At 37.8% G+C, this 21,645-nt stretch overlaps 1 protein-coding gene across 6 annotated transcripts in view; it reads right to left on the reverse strand.

The window, feature by feature from the left end:
* The window catches only part of PLXDC2 (plexin domain containing 2), a 427,187-nt gene that overhangs the window by 118,647 nt on the left and 286,895 nt on the right, over positions 1 to 21,645 (reverse strand). For all 6 annotated transcript variants that reach the window (XM_086334550.1, XM_086334552.1, XM_086334549.1 and 3 more), the window contains 2 exons: positions 12,220 to 12,342; positions 6,567 to 6,685 (listed from right to left, as the gene is read on the reverse strand). In XM_086334550.1, coding sequence (XP_086190676.1) covers positions 6,567 to 6,685; positions 12,220 to 12,342 — 242 coding nt within the window. The remainder of the gene's footprint in view (positions 1 to 6,566; positions 6,686 to 12,219; positions 12,343 to 21,645) is intronic.

A 21,645-nucleotide genomic window follows, 5' to 3' on the forward strand; every position in this document is an offset into this window, starting at 1 on the left:
TCTCCTTATGCAGTAGGACATCCAATTTTTAAAAGTCATGCTCTCTTTTATTACTATCAAAGCAACACATAAAGTCCTGAGTATTAGGGCTTAGTTGTCTGAAAACTACATTTGAACAGCAGGGCTTTCAGTTAAATTTGACAATACAAACATCCATTTGCTTTCCTGAATATCGCTGCCAGTTCTCACAATTGTTTTAATCTGCGTCTAGCTTTCAGTTTCTGAATGTTTTTCATATGCCAGCTATTCAGCAATGCACTTAATGGCCTGAAAGCAAAGATGAGCCATAAGTTAAAGATATATTATTTTTAATATTATTATTAAAAATTATTTATTTGGCTGCATCAAGCCTTAGTTGTGGCACTTGGGCTAGGTTGCCCTGCAGCATGTGGGATCTTAGTTCCTCAACACATCACCTGCATTGGAAGGCAGATTCGTAACCACTGGACCACAAGGCAGTCCCTAAAGCTATATTCTTAAAATGCTTCCTACTCTCATTTTCATGATTGTACCCCATAGAAAATCTGGAAGCAGACAACAGGATGAAATTGACAAGAACAGCTCTATATTAAAAGAGGGGCTTCCAACTTCATTTCTACATAAGTTAGAAATGGTCTCGGGTAGGAAAGAAGAAATTGATGAAGGAGACATTGGAGAGAGCACACCAAGAGTAAATTTTCTAGCCAATTGCCACTGAGTGGAAATGTAGGATGAGTGTTCCAGGGCTTCTGATTTCTCAAGAAAGGAGACAAATCTATATTTTTATGTGAAATCTTCAAATATCTAGATGTGGGAAATATATCCATTGGATGAGATTGTTGGATGGCATCACTGACTCAATGGACATGAGTTTGAGCAAGCTCTGGGAGTTGGTGATAGACAGGGAAGCCTGGTGTGCTGCAGTCCATGGGGTCTCAACGAGTCAGACATGACAGAGCGAATGAACTGAAGTGAACATATCCATGTTTTAAATACACATCACTGAACCCTCTGACTTAAAGACTGCCCATTACTGAACTGACAAAGTAGAGCTGGAGCATCTTTTAAAAGAAGAGAGTGAGGCAGGTACCCCCTGAAGAAGCCTGTACAACTTGGCTCAGGATAATGAAAACCATAATGGGGAGATCTTCTGATATGATAGCTGGATAAAGGAATTTGCCTAAACAGTTGGGAATAAAACAGCGAGGGAAAGGAAATGGAATTAGGAAGCATACCCTGGATTTGAGGAGGCCTGGGAAAGTACAAGGCCTTTTGCCTCAAGGACAAATTAGCTCTTAGGTTCTGGAATCCTCAGAGCAGAGAAATGGGATATGGCCTGATATGGACAGGAGCCCTGTGTGAAACAAACCTCTCCATGTCATCTCAAAGATTAAAGGGAAGTGGGGCTTAGAAGGAGAAAATGCACCCAGGACGATCAAATACCTTGTCCAAGGACAACATAACCTACTAGTTGCAGGGTGGCATTAGAATAAACTTTCTGTTCTAAATATAATTATTTCTTGTAGGTCATTGATTCCTACTTCCTTGCTACTTTATTTAGTTATTTTCACTCCCAATATTATAAAGGAAGAATGGTTCAATCTGTCATTATCTTGTACTATGGGAAGTTTTAGAAAATGAAGATATTGGGGAGCTTTAGTATGTGAGATAACAAAATTGTATAAATGCAAATGAATTAGAGCCTAAATAAAGCCATGCAGATACAATTTTGCACTTTATGTATTTAAAATAGAGGGAAGTGATATGATATAAAAACATCTGTATCTACATTTTTCTTGGAATTATTTCTTGATAGTTTATAATTAGCGTTTTATGGCATCTGGGTTTTCTGAACCCTGTATGATACATTTATCAAATAAATTTTATTTAAATATATAAATATATCTATACACACACACACACACACACACACACACACATATATATATATATAGTTTCTGGGATGCATATACATTATATTAACACATGTTAAGCATTCTTGCATACACAGCAATAGCCATAACAGCAAATCACTTCATACCTAAATGGCAATTGTTTCACTGTTCAGTTCGTTTTGGCTTTCTCCTTTTCCTTTGAATTTTTTTTTCCCTATAAATTTTACAAGCTCACCAAGTGTTCACCTTTTAATACTTTCAGGATGATTATCATGAATGAAGGATCATTACAGTTTAAGTAAGAGAAATAGTTCTCAAAGAAATTTTAAAAATGCATTTAGGTTGCCAGTTAAACCCACAACCAATTGGCAATGATTTATTAATTATGCATCCTTCCACAAAAACAGTAAATGTTACACTAAGGAACATTAGGATGAAATACTTATATGGTAGAAGAGATTAAAACATAATTTAACCTAATAAACAGTAAAGTTCCTCTATATATACTTCCTCTAAAATTTGCTGCAGGATGAGATAATAAGTATTGGTATTCAACCATGAAAATGGATAAAGTAGACTGACTCTAAGGTAGGACATGTATTCCTCTATGGCCATAAAAAGACTGCATGACTTTTCTTTTTAATCGTATTGTCTGAAACCTCCCATGAACTAGTGAAAAAAAAAATAATCAAATTTACAATAGTCACAAAATGGATCACTTCCTTTCCGAGTCTGTATCTGAAGTAACAATAAATTCAAAATATAATAGGAGAAGAAAGATGAAACAAGTTAGAGAAATGCAACTCCTAAAATATGATAGTATACTAGGACAGGCAGCATCAAGAACTGTAAGAATTCTGGTTTCAAATCTGTAATGTTTTTGGAATAATATTTTGTGTGTGTGTGTAAACAGGCAGTTTCCTTGTTACATTATCAATAGACCAAGAATTTCAGGGTCTGTAGTATAATCAAGAGCTCTCCTGGTGGCTCAGTGGTAAAGAATCCGTCTGCCAATGCAGAAGACCTGGCTTTGATAGCCGGGTTGGGAAGATCCCCTGGAGAAGGAAATGACAACCCACTCTAGTATCCTTACCTGGGAAATCCCATGACACAGAAGCCTGATGGGCTACAGACCATGGGGTTACAAAAGAGTTGGACACAACTTAGCGACTAACAGGGCTTTCCCGGTGGCTCAGATGGTAAAGCATCTGCCTACAATGCGGGAGACCCGAGTTCAATCTCTGGGTTGGGAAGATCCCCTGGAGAAGGAAATGGCAACCCACTCCAGTATTCTTGCCTGGAAAATCCCATGGATGGAGCCTGGTAGGCTACAGTCCATGGGGTCACAAAGAGTCGGACACGACTGAGCCACTTCATTTCACTTCTTAGCGACTAACAAGAATAATTGTAAAGCAAACAAACATCACTATTCAATGGTAACTTAAAAAAAATACTGAATCTGTGTTCTATTATGACAGCTAGTTATTCCTATTAACAGAACAGAAAATGGTAATTTGATTTTTCCAAAATCCATTTATCTGAGAAAGGATCTATGTTTTTATCATTATTTTCACTTATGTACACCTTCTTTTCATTTTTTTTTTAAATTAACAAAATAGGGTCTTTCCTGGTGGCTCAGTGGTGAAGAATGCCTGCCAGTGCAGGAGACACTGGTTCCACCCCTGATCCTGGAAGATCCCACGTGCAGGCAGAGCAACTTGGGTACCACAACTACTGAGTCTGTGCTCTAGAGCCTGGGAGCCACAACTGCTAGGTCCACATGATACCACTGAAGCCTGCATGCCCTAGAGCAGGTCCTTGGCCACAAGAGAAGCCCCCACAATCAGAAACCTGCGTACCGCAAGTAGAGAGTAGCCCCTGCTCTCCGTAGCTAGAGGAAAGCCCTCACAGCAACAAAGTCCTGGCACAGCAATAAACAAAATAAATAAATAAAAGTATTTTAAAAATTAAAAAGTAATTTTAGTTCTGTATATTTAATCAGAACAGGACTATAAAATTATACTCCTTTATGTTCTTACAATTTCATTAGCTCTATAGCTTAACTCCTGACTTTATGGGACGATAATTGTGTAATATATTGGAGTCCGATGGAAAGATTATTAAAAAGCAATCATTAAAACATATTTATTGAAATGAAACAAATGAGAAATAGATTTGTGACTTGTTGTACATAATCTTCTTGGGAAAGAAAAAAAACGTTGAGGTGTCCTCGGGTCATCATATTAAAGAATATTGCTGTGGATTGTCCATATGAAGCTCTGTAACCTCAGGCATATCAATTAACCTCTCTGTCTGCATAGCTGTAAAATCAAGGTAATTGTGTATGACCTAACTCCATAGTCAAGCCACTCACATTTACTAAACACCTTCTATGTGCCTGTGCCTTTGTGGAAGGATAAGAATATAAGATATTGCTGAAGAATTGAAAACTATCATGTGTGTGAAAGCACGTTGTCAAGGATAACACATTAGGCAAACAACTATGTCACACTCTCGAATTATAAATGCTTTTCTAGAAAGGCCAGGAGCACCTAGCTGTAACCTCAAATGGGCAGGAGGGTCTTTACTGTGGCAGATTTTACAAGCAGAACCTTGCCTTAGAAAAATAAAATACAAGACAGTTATCAGGAAGAAAAAAGTAGAACAGAAAACAAGGAACTGGTTTTTAACCAGGAAGGAGAAAGGGCAGCAAGGCAAATGACAAAGAAATGACTTCCTTTAGAACTCTAAATTCACAAGGACTGATAGTCTGGGAATATCAAGAAAGTGTTAAAATTGCCTCTCAGCTTAATATTCCCATGACAATACAGGAAAATCACAATGGAAAATTTCTCTTCAGTTAAATAAAGAAAAGAAAAGGACATTTAAAAAATATCAATCTCACTACAAAGAGAGAATAGGAAAAATAAACTGTTACTATGCAGTGTGAGACACCCATTGAGAACAGTATAAATAAAGATGACAATTTTGATAATAAGGTTTAGAGAGAGAGAGAGACCACAATAAGAACACAAACCTCTGTTTTGACAAAGCCTACAGTTAGTGCGATTTCAGATTCTAGACTTTCTGACTCTTCATCTTTCCAGAAATTTTACCACTGTTAGTTACAATGTCGAAAATAACATTGCATAACATTACTTGGCAGTTCCAGCAATACACTGGATTACAATGAAAACCAGGAATGCATAAGTCCCTTTAAGCAATATTCTCTCAGATTCCAAGGAGCGTGATGTAAGGAACAGGTGGGCTATGATATCAAAACAGCTTTGGGTGAGGATGCAACAAGCAGAGTAGATCTTCTCGTCTATTCTATGTCCACAAGTGCCCCAAGTAAATGATTAATTCCACATGGAAGAATTCTTCAAAGGAATGGAAACATTTAACATGGTTACGAGATTTCCAAAAGTTGGCCTACTTAACTGAAACATAACCATCCCTCACTTTATAGAAAAGATAGATTTCAGAAGACGTGACCAAAGTGAATCCTTTTAAAATCATTGGCATCTTTTTTAGAGTCAGGGATTCATTTCCCAAGGGAAAAATAACCCTTCAGTGGGAAATAAGATGGTGAGTCAGTATTGCAGTATTATAAATACTCATTTAGACATGGTCAATAATGCCCATTATCAATTCACATTGTCAGAATTTCTCTCACGATTAGTGACTGCCTAAAACATCATTTCTGATACTTCTGAAACTTTATTCTTAAATTCTTTGCTACCTTCTCCCCAAGTTTAGGTTGTCTAATAGATCTTAATTACATTGTCAACAGAGTGTTAAATCAAACATGCTATTATTCTAATTTAGACATTCTGTAAATTTAAGGTTGCAATCTAGTCAATTTCTATTCTCTGTCAATGTGGGGAAATGAAACAAAGTTTAAATTTCCTTATTCATTCTGTCACTTAGATCTCTGATTAATCTTTGCTGCGTGCCTGCTTAGTCTCTTCAGTTACATCCGACTTGTTGGGACTCTATGCACTGTAGCCGACTAGGCTGCTCTGTCCATGGGATTCTCAGGCAAGAACGCTGGAGTGGGTGGCCATGCCCTCCTCCAGGGGATCTTTCTGACCCAGGGATCGAACCTGTGTCTCCTGTGTCTCCTGCTTTGCCAGCGGATTCTTTACCACTGAGTCACTGGGGAAGCCCTAATCTTTCCTATCAGGTAGCAATAAACACTAGCCAAAGGACTTGTCGACTCAGCTGTTCTGGAATGCTCTCAGTATTGGGTCATCGAGCCACACAAATCTTCATGTCTATTAACACTTTGAAATTAGAGTCAAAAGATGTCACAGAAGTTGATGAGGCAAAAACAAATAATATAAACATAAACAATCAGATTTAGATGAAAATCCTTCCAATTGGGAATATTTTTTTTCCTCAGAGGCATTTCATTATACTATCACAAGAATATAATTATTTAATAATTTTAATGAAATTCAAGGGTCATAATGCCAAAGATATCAGAATGCAAAAATAAAACCCCAAAATAACTGGTGTTATCCAGCAGATTTTAAAAACTGTATTTTTTTAAATAAAGCAAAAGAAATCAAGAGGTGAGAAAATGACTTGAGGTTCATGAATGTTAAATGCCCTTTACTTGACACCTGGAGAAAATGATAGAGAGGTCAAAGGTCAAAGGGGGAACGAACTCATCAATATATTACTTACTTCTTTATATCCAAAGATGATGCGTCCATCCATGAGGAGGGTTGCTTGGAATGTGAAGCTTCCCAGGTTGTAATTATCCTGGAGATGTACATGGTCCCATTGGACAACAAGCGCTGTGCCTATAAACCCCATTGGAACAGAAGAAATGCGATGAGAAAAATAAATCAATCAGTTCTGGTGGGAATGTTCACAAAAGCATGGATCTAACTTTCTCATCTAGTAGTTGTGCTACTTGAATTGTATATAGTTAACTGGAATTCTGTTACTGAAATAGCATTTGGGATATTTATAAAGAATTGAGTATTCTCTAAATCTAACCTCATACTGAGGTTAATATTGAGCCCAGTATGGGGGAATTTTGCCTTAGGAAGTCCATTAATGTTAATGGGTTTACTGTCTGCTTAAATTTCCATGAGCCACTTTCAAAATGCAACCCAAGTGACTTGAATGAACTTCAAATACATTTGACAAATGCTGAGAGAGAAAGGAACACATTCAGGGAAGCTAGCATCACTTATAACAGACTTGAAGATGTCTCTTCCATATTTAGAATTATACTCTTCCGTGCTGAAGACATTTCTTTAACACTAATGGGAATTTTCTTCTTTTATTCACAATGCCTGCATTTCTGTCTTTGTAGTATTGCTTCTAGAAGGTTGCAAGGTAGCTTTAAGTGCCCCAGGCTAAGATTTCTGAAGCCCCCTTGAAGTACACTGGGATGACTCTTCAGTGCTATATACCACAGTCTGATAAGTCAATCTGCCAATGTTTACTATAAAATTATTAACATGAAATATTAATTGAAACACAGCTTAATAGCCACCAATGAGACAACAAGGATGAATCTGGAGGGGCACTAAGCTAAGTGAAATAAGCCAAAAAGAGAAAGAGAAAAACTGCATGGTATCACGTTCGTGTGAAATCTTAAAGCAGGGACTAGAGTCTGGGGCAAAAAGAAATGCTAACAAAAGGATACCAACTTTCATTGATATAATAAATAAGGTCTGAGGATCTGATGTGTAACACAGGGAATACAGTGTCTGGCACTGGAGGTATGTGTGCTTGCTCACTCGCTCCAGTCATGTCCAACGCTGTGACTCCATGGACTGTAGCCTGCCAGGCTCCTCCATCCATGAGATTCAATTCTGGGCAAGAATACTGGAGTAGGTAGCCATTCCCTTCTCCAGGGGAATCTTCCTAACCCATAGATCTAACCCATGTCTCCTGCATTACAGGTGGATTTTTTACTGTTGAGCCACAGGGGAAGCCCAACACTGTATAATATAATCAAAATTTACTGAGAATAAAACCTAAAGAGTTCACATCAGAAAAACAAAAGGTACATATGTGAGGGGATGAATATGTTAGTTAATTTGATGGTAGAAATTCTTTTCCAATGTATACATATATCACATTATCACACTGTACACTTTAAATACAGAAAAATATTTGTTTCTTTGAAGTAAAACTTTATAAGTAAAAACATTATTTTTGACTTTTACCTTGGTATGTTTAGTCATAAGCAGCACCTAAGACATAGCCCTGTTTTAAGTGAAAATCCATGTCTCTTCCTTTCATGGGCATCTCTGTATCTCTACTACTTTTTTTTTTTTTTTCTAAACTGGAAAAGGCGAGGACAGTAATAACCAGGAAATTTTCCATAATTGTAGAAGTAAAAGGGTCTTCTGATCATGAAATGCCTCTTAACAACAGCTTCTTTTCCTTCACACGTGTCCACACCTTTCAAGATCTGGTCTCCTCCTAATTCCTATCCTTGCTAATTTCTATCTTCACTAATTTCAATCAGCACTTTGATGGTGCAGAGAGAACACGGAATTGGCAGGCAGATGATCTAGACTTGGGTCCTGCCTCTCAAACTTTTTGTGTGACTTTGGACACAATCTGCTTGAACCTGTATCTTCTGCAACATGGGAAGACTAATTTTCACTTTCTAGAGATTTCTGCATTCAGCTCCCAAATACATAGTTTCTGCACATTCTTGTGCATAAAAGAGGTCTACCTCTTTTTGAGTAATTAAATGTTTTTAATGCAAATTCTGATGATGATATTCTCCCCATATTATTATAGCAGGCTTTATAAAATAATGTGTGAATAAGTCCTATCACAGCTCCTCCAACATTTGTTAATTTAAGTGGGTCTACTGGTAAGATTGCTGTTGTTTAGTTGGTAAATAGTGTTTGACTCTGTGACTCCATGGAATGTAGCCCACCAGGCTCCTCTGTCCAGGGGATTCTCCAGGCAAGAATACTGGAGTGGGTTGCCATCTCCTCCTCCATGTGATCTTTTCGGCCTAGGGATCGAACCTCCGTCTGCTGCCTCTCCTGCATTGGTAGGTGGATTCCTTACCACTTAGCCACAAGAGAAGCCCACTGGTAAGATTAGTTGAGTGTAAATGTTATCTTTAAATTTTAAAATTACCTACATTAAAATTACCTTCTTAAATTTTAAAATTATCTCTATTTTGTTTTATGAAATAATCAATATTTCAAGTTTCACCTGTTATTAAATCTAAAACCCTATAGTCCACAGGTTAGTGAGAGCGGCTTCTAGAGATATAATCTTATATTTCTCTTAGCAGATAATGATCACATATTGCTCTCTAGGTAGCACCTAACACAGGAAGCAACTAGATAAGTGAATCAAAAAACATTTTCTTTGGTCAGCTACGATGTAGGAGAATAACCTGTCAAGAGCAAAACTTGGACTCAAGCATGGAATTTACCAAAGAGCTGGGTTAGAGTGGTGCATCTCTTGGCTTATGACTGACAATCATATGTTGTTTTTCTGATGATGGACACAAAATCTAATGGCACAGTTCCTCCTGGTGGAGCTGAAGTTGTTATTTAAGCTCATGTTACAGACTACATGAGTTACTGCACCATCCTATGTGCTTAACGGAACTGAGCAGCTGGAACTTAGTATCGCTAGGGTGATCATCATACTTTCTGATCAGTAGTGGATGCCAATTTTTTAATCTCCAAAATAAAAACAGGCAAGTAGGCTGATCTAGGGGCATTTAAGGTCACTATTAACTCCAAATTTTCTGATTCTATGTTTGATTAGGTTTATGATTTCGATAAGAATTATGCTTCTAATCTGCTATTTATGAGCCATCAAATTATTTTTCTAATAAAAGATTTAGTTTAATAACTTTTCTAGTTCTTGTGCATTAATATTCTGTGACTTCCTTACACTCCAGTAGTTATCTAGTCTGGCTATCATATCTGGAAGCATCGTCTGATTTTTAAAACCTAGTGTTTTAATACTGCAGAAATTTCATCTTAGAAGAAATGTTCTAAACTGCCGCTGTCTCCTTTAGAGAAGTTTTGCTTTCCTAAAATGTTGAGTTTCCCATCCTTAAGCACTCCTTCAATGATCCTAACCAATCAGAATTAGAAATATTTCAGTAAGTTGCTCTGGTATGAAAGGACTTTGTGAAGATCCTTACAATATTGAGAAGTGCTTCTATCATTTAATAAAACACAGAAATTACTAGCTTTTATTATTATAAGAACTCAGTATTCCCATTGATTACTACACAGAAGATATTTCAATAAAGTAAAAATACAATAGTTCTTGAGTATTTGTACTTTCACAAGTCTCAGAATTAAAAATCAATTTACATACTTAATTTTTTTCATTTATTCATTCATTGTATAATTATTGAGGACCTACTGTGTATTGAGTTCTTGTGCCACGTATGCAAGAGAAAATCATTTCTTATAAATAGCCACTGGCCTTTAGAATCCAGTTGAAGTGGCACATATCAATTTTTCAAAATCATTTTAATAAAGGTAAAATTTAACTACGGAGCTACTTAGGCACAAGATATGTGAGAGAGTGTATGGGGAAGGAGACAATATGTTTTATGATTTTGATGTTAATGATATAAACACTTGATCAACAGAAGCTTGTGTCCATGACTAAATGTCTCAACATAATCTAGTAAGTGACAAAGCTTGGAAAATACTCAACTTTCTAAACTACATAGGGTAGATTCCTTAGGTGATTCAGGAAATAAGCTTCAGATAAGTTGCTCACTGTAGCTCTGTCTAAAGTATACTCAAAATCTGCTTGTATATCTTTGACCCTTTGTACGTCAATTTCCTTTAAGTGAGAGGACAGAATACAACAGTTCTTAACATAACAGAAGGAAATAATTATTATAGTTAATATTTAGAGTTAACTTCATTTATTGGAGCATACTTTGGTGTTATTCAAATTGTTTGAAATCTGTTTCTCAAAGTGCACATCTGAATGTGTTTAGTTGTCTTCCTCTTTTGCTATTTTGACTTGTAAAATGACTTTATCACACTGGCCAGATCTCTTTCAGCAAAGTGATGTCATTTTCCCAAAGCTGAGGTCACCAGTAAGTCTATGCTACCCTACGGTTAATTTCTCCCTTGGTCATTAAGGCAAGACAAGAGGAGAAATAACTCTGTTCAGGCCACATGCTTCTATTTTTTAAAAGATGATTCTCATATGGGCAAATAAATAATATTTTTGTATTGTAAAGAGTACAGAAGTTTCTATTTTTAAGTTTCCAAAACAAACTCTCTTTTCCTATATTCTTTTTCTATCATAGTTACAGTCTTAACTAAGATGTAGACAGGAAAATTCATTTATGTTTTTAGGAACATAAATTTCTTACTTAGGTTTGGGGGCATTTAGTGACATAGTCTACTTCTTCCTTGACTATTTTGTGTGTTCCCCTAAAGAAGTAGTGGGGATAGACTGTTGTCAGTATATATGATAAACTTTAACAGCTCTATTTCATATTTCAAAGTCAGGAAAACTTTTTCCTTAAGTGAATTTTGTTGTTTAGTTGCTGAGTTGTGTCTGACTCTTCTGCAACCCCCTGGACTGTAGCCACCAGGCTCCTCTGTCCATGGGATTTCTGTACTGGACCGGTTTGCCATTTCCTTCTCTAGAGGATCTTCCCTACCCAGGAATCATACTCACGTCAACTTGGCAGGTGGATTCTTTACCACTGAGCCATCTGGGAAGGCCAAGTGAATTTTAATTACTCACTATCCTATATTTTCTGGAGAAGGAAATGGCAACTCACTCCAGTACTCTTGGCTGGAAAATCCCAAGGATGGAGCAGCCTGATAGGCTACAGTCCATGATGATGCAAAGAGTCGGACACGACTGAGTGATTTCACTACTACACCATCCTATATTTTCAAAATATACAAATAGTTTATAAGTTTTAGAAATTTAATATCAATATATTATGCCAGTTGTCTCTACCTAAAAATCAGAACTAAAAAATTTTCCTTATTTACTTCTTTTTAGTAGGAAGGACTTACTTCAAATAGCATCAAATAAATGTGTTTGCTTTGTCCAAAACAATGTTTGCTGCAACTCATTTATTATATTCCCTAATACATGTTAATAAATGTTTGTTAAATGAGCAAATGAATGAATGAATACGTGAGTGACATTTTACCATATACTTTATCCACTTATTATAGTATTAATTGGTGCAGTATAACATTTGTTACCTCAGGCTATTTGCACCAGTTAACAAATCCAGTCTAAACCCAACATTACAAAAATATTAATATGAATCTGATGATCAGTGTTTATAAGTATACATTCAGCAAAATATAGGCTAACCAACACATACCATTATCAAAATATCTGACAGTTGAATTTCTGGATACACTGGGATCAAAATTTGCCATTAAAGGTGCTATGTACTGTGTGGCCGTTAGCATTCGGTGCACAACTTCACCAGTGTATATGAAACCTGTAATTAGAAAAACAGGAGCTTGTTAAGAAAAAAACAGAATATTTTAATTAAAATATCCCAACTCCACTTCACTGACATTTTGAAAAATCACAGTAGCTAAAAAAAGAAACATAATTAATATCTTAATATCTGATCAGCAATAGTTGAGTCTGGATTAATATGGTAGCAGAATAATATACAATATGGTAGCAGAATAGTAATCATAAACTTATTATATGTACAATTAAGTGTGTGACTTAAAGTCACTTAAAGTGACTACTATCCCAAGAGATTATTAGGGTGAAAAGGCTAGGATAGTACTGTAAGTAATCCAAACATTAAATCTGCCTTTAGTAATCCCTTGTTATTTTTATACTAGTCAAACAGGTAAGCTCAGTTTACAAATTAATGTATTCTCATGATGTTCAGTTACACATTCTTAATCTCAGTTTAGGACATTTTAGAATTCACACATACATATATTTAGTACTAAAATGCAGAAAGTATTTTGAACCATCTATTCAAAGTTGAAAGGAAGCTAAGCACTAAAGGATAAACTTCACATTTCTCAGATTGCTCAAGTAGCACCGTATCAAGGAGTTAGTCTATATGTAACCATTGATAATGCACAAATACCTCTCTATTTAGAGAGTTATCGATGTCAGCCTATTTCAGCTATTGGATAACGAGAGGGAATTTACTATGGAGAACTTCATCTTGAATTAAATTTCAATAGCTCCCATGTTACAACTCTACCCACTTTCAATTATTCACACTGGGTTTATTTACTTTGTGGATTATCCATGACAAATTGTTAATCCTATACTGGCTTCTGGCCTCCAAGGTCTTTAGCTGCCTAAAAGGAGAGTCAGTTCAGGAAATACTAATTTCTAATATTAAACTAGGAAGTGCACAATTAAGAACATATAAAAACATTCATATACACACATTATTACCAAAGAAAATTCAAAGCAAGTTATTTGTGACAACGCAATTGTAATGTTTAGGTAATCATAAGTTAACTACATATCTGGGGTTACTATAGATCATTTTTATATTAATATTTTCATAAGAATTAATTTAATTTTTTTTTAAGAATTAGTTTTAGAAAAAGCAGAATTAAAAAAAAAAAAAACCCACAAAATTATGTTGAATTTAAACCCCTTAAAGTGTAAAACTTTTATCTCATTTCATGGTCTGAATAAAGCTTTCATTAGCATATCATGGCCCTCATTGTTTCAAATTCTCTATTGCAGTTTCTACTAAGTTATTGGAGAATTAAATCTGTAGTTTGTTATTGTTGTTTAGTTGCTAGGTCGTGTCCAACTCTTGTGAGACGCCATGGCCTGTAGCCCACAGGGCTCCTCTGTCCATGGAATTTTCCAGGCAAGAATACCACGATGGGTTGCCAATTTCCTTCTCCAGAGGATCTTCCTGACCCAGTCTCCTGTACTGGCAGGCAGATTCTTTATCACTGAGCCACCAGGGAAGCCCTAAATCTGTAGTTATTTAGTTTGAAATCAATTTCTGTCTTTCCAGCAGTGTCTTCTTTCCTTTGATTTCCTTTTTATTTTTCACCAAAGGCATAATTTAATCATAGCCATTCAGGTTTTAAAAAGATACTTAAACTGGTAAAATCTTTAGCATGTTATAGTCATCAATTACTCTTTGTTCCTCATTCACCAAAAAAAAAAACTTTCAAAATAAATTCCCAGTGTCTTGAGCAGAACTTTGTAATTTGCAATGTCACACAGCTCAAGTGTACTGAAAGACGACAGTAGGGTGAAAGTCATTGCTTTTACTTGATTTCCCTGTGGATTCTCAGAGTCATGCTCTCAGTGTTCAAAGTCCAACACCCTTAAAATTATAAAGATGAAGAGTGACTATTTTTCAGGGTCTGTGATTTTTTTCTCTTATCCTCACCAGTGTGCCTTTTATAATTTCACCATTGAAAGGAAGACAACAATTCTATAAATATAATCTTTTAAGGAAAAGATTGATTTACACTCTGAAAGTGTTCTTTCAGGGTCAATATCTCTGGATAGTTATTCCTCTACTTTAAATTTTCCATGTACTAATAAGAGAAACTGATTGAATTAAAGAATAAGGAGAGCAGTAATTCAAGGCAGTAAGATAATTTTAAATCAATACAATATTCATTCATTGAAACAACTGCAGTAAGAAATTGCAGCAGCAATTCCTAAAAACAGAATTGAAAAATACAGTCATAAAAGATTTCAGATACATACTTCTCACTATTTTTAAAATAAATAAGATTACAGTTATTTTATAGATTTCTCAAAATGTTATTCTCCATTCTGTATAACCCAGTTTTCAGATAAGGAGAATCACTGTCTCACTTCCTCTCGTCAGGAAAAAGTTTTCCAGGACTAGAATGTCTCAGATTTCAAAGGTGAAGTCTCAAACTGTTCCCAAAGAACTAAGTGAAAAGATGAAAGAATTTGCTAATGTGTAAAAGCTATATTTGTATGCTAAGTCACTTCAGTCGTGTCCAACTCTGTGTGACCCCATAGACAGCAGCCCATCAGGTTCCCCCGTCCCTGGGATTCTCCAGGCAAGAACACTGGAGTGGGTTGCCATTTCCTTCTCCAATGCATGAAAGTGAAAAGTGAAAGTGAAGTCGCTCAGTCGTGTTCAACTCTTAGCGATCCCATGGACTGCAGCCCACCAGGCTCCTCTGTCCATGAGGATTTTCCAGGCAAGAGTACTGGAGTGGGGTGCCATTTAAACTATAGGAGTATTACAATTGCTACAACTTCTACTAACAAGAAGAGAAGTGAAAAATTGCTCAGTCATGTGCGACTCTTTGCGATTCCAAGGACTTTAGCCTAGCAGGCTCCTCCGTCCGTGACATTTTCTAGGCAAGAGTACTGGAGTGGGTTGTCATTTCCTTCTCCAGAGGATCTTCCTGACCCAGGGATCAAACCCAGGTCTCCTGCATTGCAGACACTTTACCCTCTGAGCCACCAGGGTAGACCCACTAACAAGAAGCTACTACTATAATTACTAGCACATCTGCCACTATGATTAATCTGCTGCCACTATTACCATTAATACCACTACCGCGAAGACTAATGTGAAAAACAATTCAAGAATACAAAGATTCCACTACTCCATACAATGAGCTTAATTTTGCTAATTCAGAGAATATTTGTTTTCTTTAGCCATATGAAACCCAGTTCCTCCATTATCTTAGGTTAGTTCCTAATGACTATAAAGTAAAATGCTTGAACGTAGCCATGGGCCCTACTGAGTTCTCCTTATACTCCTAAGTTTTAAAAATATCATTTTAGAAATGATTAATAACTGAGTGGAGAGAAACCTTCCAGGCCTGCTGAGAGCAGGGAGGGAAGTGTAATCAGGTGTTGAATAAGAACCAGCTATGCAAAGTAAAGCATCCTTTATTTGAATAAATTTTTTCCAAATCTTCAAAAGCACTCATAGCTGTCTCTTGTCTTTAGTTATCTAGGGCATGTCCACTTGTACAGAAAAAATATTTCATTTTTCTGGTCCTTCACATTTTAAGGTAATTTAGGTAACATATATTTACTGTTTTTAAATTTTTTTTTTTTTCAAGCTTGGTTGTAGCCACTTGAAAAGCTGATCACAATATGTCTCTTTTACTCATTAATGTGCTTCTAGTTTAAATAGAATTTATCTACCTGGTCATAAGATTTGTAGAAAAGTGGTTATTACTGAGCAAATGTGTAACTCAGTGACACTTCCACTTAAAAAGTCCAAATAAGAGAAGCAAATGTGTTTTGATTTTTGAATTTCAACAGTTACACACTTCTCTTGCTTTCATTACTAAGCCTAAAGTCAAGTTCTGAGCTCAGCTATAATTGGCAGATTTTCTCTTGCAACTGAAGGATCTACTTTGCTGTTTCTGTAGATGGTCTCTGCTGCTAAGTCACTTCAGTTGTGTCTGACTCTGTGCGACCCCATAGATGGCAGCCGACCAAGCTCTCCCGTCCCTGGGATTCTCCAGGCAAGAATACTGGAGTGGGTTGCCATTTCCTTCTCCAGTGCAGGAAAGTGAAAAGTGAAAGTGAATTCTCTTAGTCAGGTCCCACTCTTCGTGACCCCATGGACCAGCCTACCAGGCTCCCCTGTCCATGGGATTTCCCAGGCAAGAGTACTGGAGTGGGTTGCCCTTGCCCTCTCCAGTCACTTGAATAATCTATAGTTCTAAATTTGTACACTTCCTCAAGCATTTGAGAATTCTATCACTGTAAGTCCTGATATGAATAACCCCTACACAATAATTATATATTTACTAACCATGATTACATATTTATTAACCACAAATATTATTCTGATAATTGTGAGATTAGCCAATACCTATGTGGTGCTAGTTCGCTTTAATCGTATTCCACTCTCTCTGACCCCACAGACTGTAGCCTGTCAGTCTCCTCTGTCCATGGGATTTTCCAGGCCAGAATACTGGAGTAGGTTGTCATTTCCTTCTCCAAGGGATCTTTCTGACCCAGGGATTGAACCCACATCTCTTACCTCTCTTGCATTGACAGGAGGGTTCTTTACCACTAGCACCACCCAGGTACCCCTTTCCAATAAAGTCTTGTACTTTGTCAGTACATGTGTCTTCCCAGACAATTCATTTTAGAATATTAAACAGGAGCCTGCTCTTGGGTCCTGGAAGGGGTCCCCTCTCAGGTAACAGTTTCACTCAGAGGGTGGCACACACAGAAAGGGCCTGGAAGCTGCACACATACACCCTTCCCCTTCCCTTTGCCTTATGCATCTCTTCCATTCAGGTGTTCCTGAGTTGTATCCTTTATAATAAACCAGTGTGTATATGAGTGAAAATTGCTTCGTTGTGTCTGACTCTGCAACCCCATGGACTGTAGCATGCCAGGCTCCTCTGTCCATGGAATTCTTCAGACAAGAATAGTGTAGTGGGTAGCTGTTCCCTTCTCCTGGAGATCTTCCCAACTCAGGGATGGAAACCAGGTATCCCGCATTGCAGGCAGATTTTTCACCATCTGAGCCACCAGGGAAGCCCAAGAATACTACAGTGGGTAGCCTATTCCTTCTCCAGGGGATCTTCCCAACCCAGGAATCAACTGGGGTTTTCTGCATTTCAGGTGAATTCTTTACTGGCTGAGCTACCAGGGAAGCTCCAATACCTATATGCATGTGTGCTAAGTTGCTTCAGTTGTGTCCAACTCTTTGCAACACTATGGACTATAGCCTGCCAGGCTCCTCTGTCCATGGAGATTCTCCAGGCAAGAATACTAGAGTGGGTTGCCATGCCCTCTTCCAGGGGATCTTCCTGACCCAGGGATTAAACCCGTGTATCCTATGGCTCCTGTAGTGAAGGCAGATTCTTTATCACTGAGCTACCAGGGAAGACCCCAATACCTATATGGGCCTTACCAATTACATAATTTTTATATATTTTCCTCAATGTGTCCTTATAATAACTTTGAAAGGAATTACATTATTGATTTTGTTGTTGTTTAATCACTAAATTGTGTCTGACTCTTTGTGACCCTATAGAATGTAGACCACCAGTCTCCTCTGTCCATGGGATTCTCTATGTAGGAGTGGGTTGCATTTCCTTCTCCAGGGGATCTCCCCCACCTGGGGATTGAACCTGCATTGCAGGTGGGTTCTCTACCTCTGAGACACCAGGGATGTCCACGTTATTAATATTAGTATTATTACTATTAGGCTTCCCAGGCGGCACTAGTGGTAATGAATCTTCCTGCCAATGCAGGAGATGCAAGTTTCCATTTATTAAATGAAGCATGTAATGAAGCTGGATAATTTGCTTAAAGCCACATGGCTAGAATTGGTCTCCAAATTTTATGACCTCTTCACAACATACTTTAGAATTCATTACGTGCCAATAACTAGACATTCTCCCTCACTGGATTTCATTCTTAAAGAGTTTGAGGAAGAAAAGACCTGTTGTCTCTGTGAAAGTTCCAACACCTCCACCTTAGAGCAGAGCGGCAGTCCTCTTAAGTCCTGCTACTTTTACTGTACTGCTTCAGCCTCTATTCTTTTAACTGCAAATTGAATAAGTAGATTTAAATTAGATTACTCTAGTGAAAGTGAAAGTCGATCAGTCATATCCAACTCTTTGTGACACCATGGACTCTTTACCAACTGAGCTAGGAGGGATGTCCTCTATTACAGTCCCCCAAATGACTCTCAGATTGGTAGGTGAATGACATATGAGTAGAGAATTTATTTAATGGTGAAATCAAGTTATTTAGAATAATTTTACTTAAGTTCTTTGACTTTAGTGACTTAAGTTCCTTGGCCTTTCTGTGCCTCAGATCTCTAATCCATTAAATGGAGGAATAATCATATCAATATCATTGGATTGTTATGATGGTTGAATGAGTTAATAAATAAAAAACACCCAAAGACAGTGTTTAAAACAAAAATGTGCAAGAAAAAAACAATCAATTAAATTCTCCCTAGAGGGGATGGAAAGTCCCATGGGCGGAGGAGCCTGGTAGGCTGCAGTCCATGGGGTAACTAGAGTCGGACACGACTGAGCGACTTCACTTTCACTTTTCACTTTCCTGCATTAGAGAAGGAGATGGCAACCCACTCCAGTGTTCTTGTCTGGAGAATCCCAGGGACAGGGAAGCCTGATGGGCTGCCGTCTGTGGGGTTGCACAGAGTTGGACACGACTGAAGCGACTTAGCAGCAACAGCAGAGGGGATGGGAGGGAGACCCAAGAGAGAGGGGATATATGTATACTTATAACATCTATTTCTGCTTTATTGACTATGCCAAAGCCTTTGACTGTGTGGATCACAATAAACTGGAAAATTCTTCAAGAGATGGGAATACCAGACCACCTGACCTGCTTCTTGAGAAACCTGTATGCAGGTCAGGAAGCAACAGTCAGAAATGGACATGAAACAACAGACTGGTTCCAAATAGGAAAAGGAGTACATCAAGGCCGTATATTGTCACCCTGCTTATTTAACTTATATGCAGAGTACATCATGAGAAACGCTGGGCTGGAAGGAGCACAAGCTGAAATCAAGATTGCCGGGAGAAATATCAGTAACTTCAGATATGCAGATGATACCACCTTTATGGCAGAAAGTGAAGAAGAACTAAAAAGCCTCTTGATGCAAGTGAAAGAGGAGAGTGAAAAAGTTGGCTTAAAGCTCAACATTCAGAAAACTAAGATCATGGCATCTTGTCCCATCACTTCATGGCAAATAGATGGGGAAACAGTGGAAAAAGTGACAGACTTAAGCTCCAAGATCATTGCAGATGGTGACTGCAGCCATGAAATTAAAAGATGCTTACTCCTTGGCAGGAAAATTATGACTGACTTAGATAGCATATTAAAAAGCAGAGACATTCCTTTGCCAAAAAAGGTCTGTCTAGTCAAGGCTGGTTTTTCCAGTAGTCATGTATGGATGTGAGATTTGGACTGTGAAGAAGGCTGAGCGCCGAAGAACTGATGCTTTTGAACTGTGGTGTTGGAGAAGACTCTTGAGAGTCCCTTGGTCTGCAAGGAGATCCAACCAGTCCATCCTAAAGGAAATCAGTCCTGAATATTCATTGGAAGGACTGATGTTGAAGCCGAAACTCCAATACTTTGGCCACCTGATGCAAAGAACTGATTCATTTGAAAAGACCTAATGCTGGGAAAGATTGAAGGCAGGAGGGGAAGGGCATGACAGAGGATGAGATGGTTGGATGGCATCACTGACTCAGTGGACATGAGTTTGGGTAAACTCTGGGAGTTAGTGATGGACAGGGAGGCCTGGCATGCTGTAGTCCATGGGGTCACAAAGAGTAGGACATGACTGAGCAACTGAATTGAACTGGTATGTGTGGTGGACAACTTGCTTGAAGCAAACAAATGAAGTTTTTGCATAATTCAACTTGCATTTTGCACAAATGCCATTTTATGAATCATAATACGTTATCCCATGCTATCTAAGCCAACCTCTTTCAGACAAATACATGCCTGTAATTCAGTCAGGGTTTTAAACAAAATCACATGTAGCAGCAACTGCTAATATGAAAATTAAGAGTTGTGGTAAGTTATCTGGTAAATGTCTGCCAGATGCAACTATACAATGATGGGTTTCATGTGACTGGCTTCCTTGAGACAAAATTGTTGCTAGCAGATCATGAAGTTCACTCTGAGGATACTGGTATGCACATGCAACTTCATTAAAGGAAAAAAGAAAGAAGAAACATTTCTGAAACTCATGTGAACTTACTAACCATGGGTACCTAGGAAGCAAACTATACTCTTCTCAATCATCAAATACATTTCCTCTACAATTCCAACCACCTGTTAAGGTAAAATACATCAATCATATTTTATATAATGAAAACTTATATATGTCAAATGGAGAAGGCAATGGCACCCCACTCCAGTACTCTTGCCTGGAAAATCCCATGGACGGAGAAGCCTGGTGGGCTGCAGTCCATGGGGTCGCTAAGAGTTGGACATGACTGAGCGACTTCACTTTCACTTTTCACTTTCATGCATTGGAGAAGGAAATGGCAACCCACTCCAGTGTTCTTGCCTGGAGAATCCCAGGGATGGCGGAGCCTGGTGGGCTGCCGTCTATGGGGTCGCACAGTTGGACAAAACTGAAGTGACTAGTAGCAGCAGCAGCATATATGTCAAAGTACATCAACTCTCATAGACTCCTTTATTCTATTGGCTTAAAGCCACATTGGGGATTACAAATTACAAGTTATCCTCTGGGGAAGAAAAACAACCAGTGACAACTTGGTTATTGGCTGTAAATTATATACATGAAATTACCAATATAAGCATTTATGTTGAGGATACGAAGTGCCTCTCTTCAACCCCAGAAGGGAAGAACAGGAGCTAGAATTGAGGAGAAACAAAAACTTATAACTTCTTTTGTTTTTTCATGTTTTCCAAGCTGTATGATCCCAATTCATGTCAATACTTACTCTCATTGAGTTGCAATTTCTTCTGTAAATCAGACTAAAATTAATCCCCTTTTAAACAACACTGCTGTGTGCATTAGCTGGTGAAAAGGTTCTCTACAAATGTGGGTGCAATTTTACCACACAGAACATATACATTGAGCATTTCATTGCTCTGACATACTTTTAAAATCAGAGCTCTGGGGAGGCCCATCTGCCACTGCATCATTGATTCCTCTCCTCTTGAGCTCCTGATCACTGAGGTCCTGGTCAGGCTCGAACTTCTGTGATATTTCCACCCTCTTGAGACACATGCCCTGTTTACAGTCTCAGACTTGTGATCTTAATTCTGTTTTCTCAGATGTTTGGGTAGTTTG

Source organism: Bos grunniens, chromosome 13, assembly GCF_055505025.1.
Source record: "Bos grunniens cultivar Pamir isolate PY7600 chromosome 13, Bosgru_T2T1.0, whole genome shotgun sequence".
Classification (NCBI taxonomy): domain Eukaryota; kingdom Metazoa; phylum Chordata; class Mammalia; order Artiodactyla; family Bovidae; genus Bos; species Bos grunniens.